This window comes from Poromitra crassiceps (assembly GCF_964638095.1).
Source record: "Poromitra crassiceps genome assembly, chromosome: 15".
Taxonomy (NCBI): domain Eukaryota; kingdom Metazoa; phylum Chordata; class Actinopteri; order Beryciformes; family Melamphaidae; genus Poromitra; species Poromitra crassiceps.
The window spans coordinates 17,469,179-17,472,833 of record NC_139634.1 but is presented as its reverse complement, the minus strand read 5'-3'; the positions used below and the strand labels follow the sequence as shown (position 1 = coordinate 17,472,833).

The following is a 3,655-nucleotide window of genomic DNA, read 5'->3' as shown; positions in this document are numbered from 1 at the left end:
AATGAGCAGGAAGGTCAGGAGTACGGAGTATCGCAGACCACCCTCACAGCTATTTGAAATACAAGCCATCAGGAAAGCAGACTCATAGCATCCAACCCCACTCACAACCTCAGCAGCCATTATAACTTGTTTCCTGCCTCTAAAATCCAAACAAGCCATGTCCACCTTTGTGCCAACATCCATCAAACTGTTGAACGGATACTAAGGCCCCAACCCTCTCTAGGCCCCTCCCTATTCGCCTTCCCCCCCCACTAACACTATGTTCTCCCTACTCACCTACCTACTCATTTACCCCTACCCATGTGGCTTTTAAGCATTTATTGTTTTTATATATTTATTGCTGACTATTTATTGCTGAATGTATGATGTATGACCTTGCCTGACCACAAATGAAGTTCCCTCACGGGAAAAAAAATAAAGTAATTTGAAATTGAATTGAATTTTTGAGGTGCGAGTTTAAAGTGTCAACATGTTATCCGAGCTCTGTTTCTGGCCCGGGAGGGACTCGATGTTCATTTCCGTGTGAAAGGGGTTTCAGTTGTGCTCCAGGTCGTCCACAGTGGGCGTGTTGTGACTCTGGAACAGGTCAGTTGTGCTCCAGGTCGTCCACAGTGGGCGTGTTGTGACTCTGGAACAGGGGCTGCATGAAAAGCCCCACCGTGCCGACCACGCACACAAACACAAAGATCCACAGGAAGAGACGATCAATCACCATGGCAACGTACTTCCAGTCCTCAATGATCTGCGAAGAGAGAAAAGTTTGGTGTTAAATGTTGCCGCTGTTACACTTCCTGCCTACGTTGACAATGTAAAGCTAGTTGAACTAAAATGAGTGAAAATGAGCTGAATGGTGCTGAATGGGAATTGATTGAATTGAAGAACTGAACTCAACTGGTTTTAATTTAATTAAATTGCATTAGATTGGATCAAGAGTGACTGTTCCTTGTTACTTTTAAGTTGAAATGAACAGAGATGTACAGTAACTGTTATGAATGCTAAACACTGCTTCTCTTACACTGCAGCGGTTTTAATTGTCTTGAAATAATAATGGCATGGTATGAATGAATAGACATGAGATCATGAGTCGATGATGAAGCAGTCACTTTGTATCTCAGTGCTTCTGGCTCTGCTGATGTTGGGGCAAATCTTCATCAAGCACAACATTTTGATAAATTTAGTGTCTGCCCGCAAAAATCAAAGTTGCTCTTCCAGGACTATAGTGTAAAACAATTAATTGCCATTGTGCATCATTATCCTATAATAATCATAAACAAATACACATTTGCATTATGCAAAGTCCTCAAGAGTGTGGACTAAATGATGTGTCCTAATATGAAAAAGGTTATATTTTGATGTATCACACACAGAAACACACACTCTCCAAACACCCACCCCTTCATCGTAATCCTCGCTCTTCATCTTCTCGGCGATGTAGCGCACTCCGTCCACCGCCTCCTCCACGTCGATGTTGCACTTGAGCGTCATCCTCTTCCTGACCTCCGTGCTCTCCGACGGGTCGCCCACCTTCCAGCCGCAGTGTTTGGGCGACTCCTCGTTGGCGTAGAAGGCCGAGGACGAATCCGCCATCGTCCCCGCCGAACTCCCGGGCCCTCCGGCCGCCCGCGACCCGTCCGCGCCCCGCTGCTGCTTCAGGTCCGAGTACGACCGTTGCTGCTGCTGCTTTTTCCGGAAGCGCTCGCGGACGTTGGAGCTGCCCGGTCGTCGCATGAAGAGGTAGGAGGGGAGCCGGTACAGGAAGACGCGCTTGACCCAGGCGGGCATGTTGTGCGTGCTGGGGGAGCGGTGGTGCACGTTCAGCACACACACGCTGGTGACGATGGAGAAGGTGACCAGCACCATGGTAAACATCAGGTACTTCCCGATCAGAGGCACTGCTAAAGACGTAGGCGGCACGATCTTTGAGATCAGGAGTAAAAACACAGTGAGGGCCAGCAAAACGGAGATACACAGCGTCATCTTCTCGCCGCAGTCCGACGGCAGGTAGAACACCAGGATGGCCAGGGACGTGATGAGGACGCAGGGGATGATGAGGTTGATGGTGTAGAAGAGCGGCTTCCTCTTGATGATGAAGTCGTAGGTGATGTCGAGGTATGTGATGTCGTCGGGGTCTTCGTTCTTGCGTCCGGGCAGCGACACGATGTCCCACTCGCCACTGGGCTTGAAGTCGTCGCGGCTGGCGAAGTCGCTGAGGAGGATGAGGTCGATCTCGGTGTGGTCGTAGGTCCAGGAGCGGAACTTGAGGGTGCAGTTCTGCTGGTCGAAGGGGAAGTCACGCACCTCGATCTTGCAGGCCGACTTGTAGATGGCCGGCGGGAGCCAGGCCACCTCGCCGTTGTTGGAGACCACCGCGTTGGAGTAGAAGGAGACTTCGTAGGTGCCGTCCGCACTGAGAAGATGAAGGTGAGATAAGAGAGAGAAAGGTAGAAGGAGAGGAGAAAGACTAATTAGAATAATTGAAAAACGAGTTAGTACAAAAATACTATGTTGCTTAATAGTGGAAGATCCGTCCAAACTCTTCCTCAGTGTGTCCAAGAAGCAACCAGTGGAGGTGGTTGTTGAAATCCTGAGGAAGAGAAGAGAGGATTCCCGCACACTGTCCTTTTACTTACAATAAACTTTATTGAAACAATGTTTTCAACACTTCCTCAGACCAACACTTCCTCAGATGAGGCCAATCATGAACCATGAGCTCACATGCAATCAGTCCCACAGTCTGTATGCACTTAGACAGATTAAAGGGCACAACCCACCATCAAAGATGGACATAGCCTACCACAATATATGAAAGCAACTACATCAATTTAAGTACAAACATTAAATAATATAAAGTTAAAATGTTTTTCCTCAAAAATAATTTCTTCCATAATGGCACTAATAATATTAGGCTAATGGTAAATCTCAGTGTAAGATTATCGTTAGTTCACTGTATAGGCTAGGCTACCACATAAATATTGTTGAAATCCCTACATCATTTTAAAACTTTATGACAATTTGTCATGTCATTTGTCAAAATCATTGCATTTTCAACAGAAGCTAGCGCCTCCTCTGAAAATGCATTTGAGCACATAATGCCAAGATAATCAGTGTTGTAGCGTTAATTCTTGTGAAGAGAAGAACAAAAAGGTTGGGTCCATCGATGTATTAGGTTGAGCGGTAGTGTGTACCCAAGACGTAACCTACTGCTCGTTACTATGTGCCTGCTGTTGTGACACAAAGACGTAGCCTACTGCTCGTTACTGTGTGCCTGCTGTGGTGACACAAAGACGTAGCCTACTGCTCATTACTGTGTGCCTGCTGTGGTGACACAAAGACGTAGCCTACTGCTCGTTACTGTGTGCCTGCTGTGGTGACACAAAGACGTAGCCTACTGCTCGTTACTGTGTGCCTGCTGTGGTGACACAAACAATTATGTGTGTTTTAAGTCATGGGCTGACTGTAGGGTCTCATTGGTTGGAGTCCCAGGGGAAGAGCTCCGCATCGGGACACACCCAGTGACATGACGACAACAACTGCCTCACCCACACCTGGAATCTGCTGAGACTGAGGTTTCCTTCTTCTCCTACTTCTCACCAATGCATTATACATCGGTGGCCTATCAATTATACAGCAGGTCAGGAATCCAGCCATCACACTC

The 3,655-nt window shown here is 47.3% G+C and overlaps 1 protein-coding gene across 1 annotated transcript in view; it reads right to left on the bottom strand.

Moving 5' to 3' along the window:
• Window positions 1-586: 586 nt before the first annotated feature.
• LOC310790493 (neuronal acetylcholine receptor subunit beta-2-like) overlaps window positions 587-3,655 on the bottom strand; it is a gene marked incomplete at both ends in the record, with an annotated part of 17,833 nt that continues 14,764 nt past the window's right edge. Inside the window, 2 exons of the mRNA XM_083652194.1 lie at window positions 587-742; window positions 1,393-2,407. Coding sequence (XP_083508320.1) covers window positions 587-742; window positions 1,393-2,407 — 1,171 coding nt within the window. The remainder of the gene's footprint in view (window positions 743-1,392; window positions 2,408-3,655) is intronic.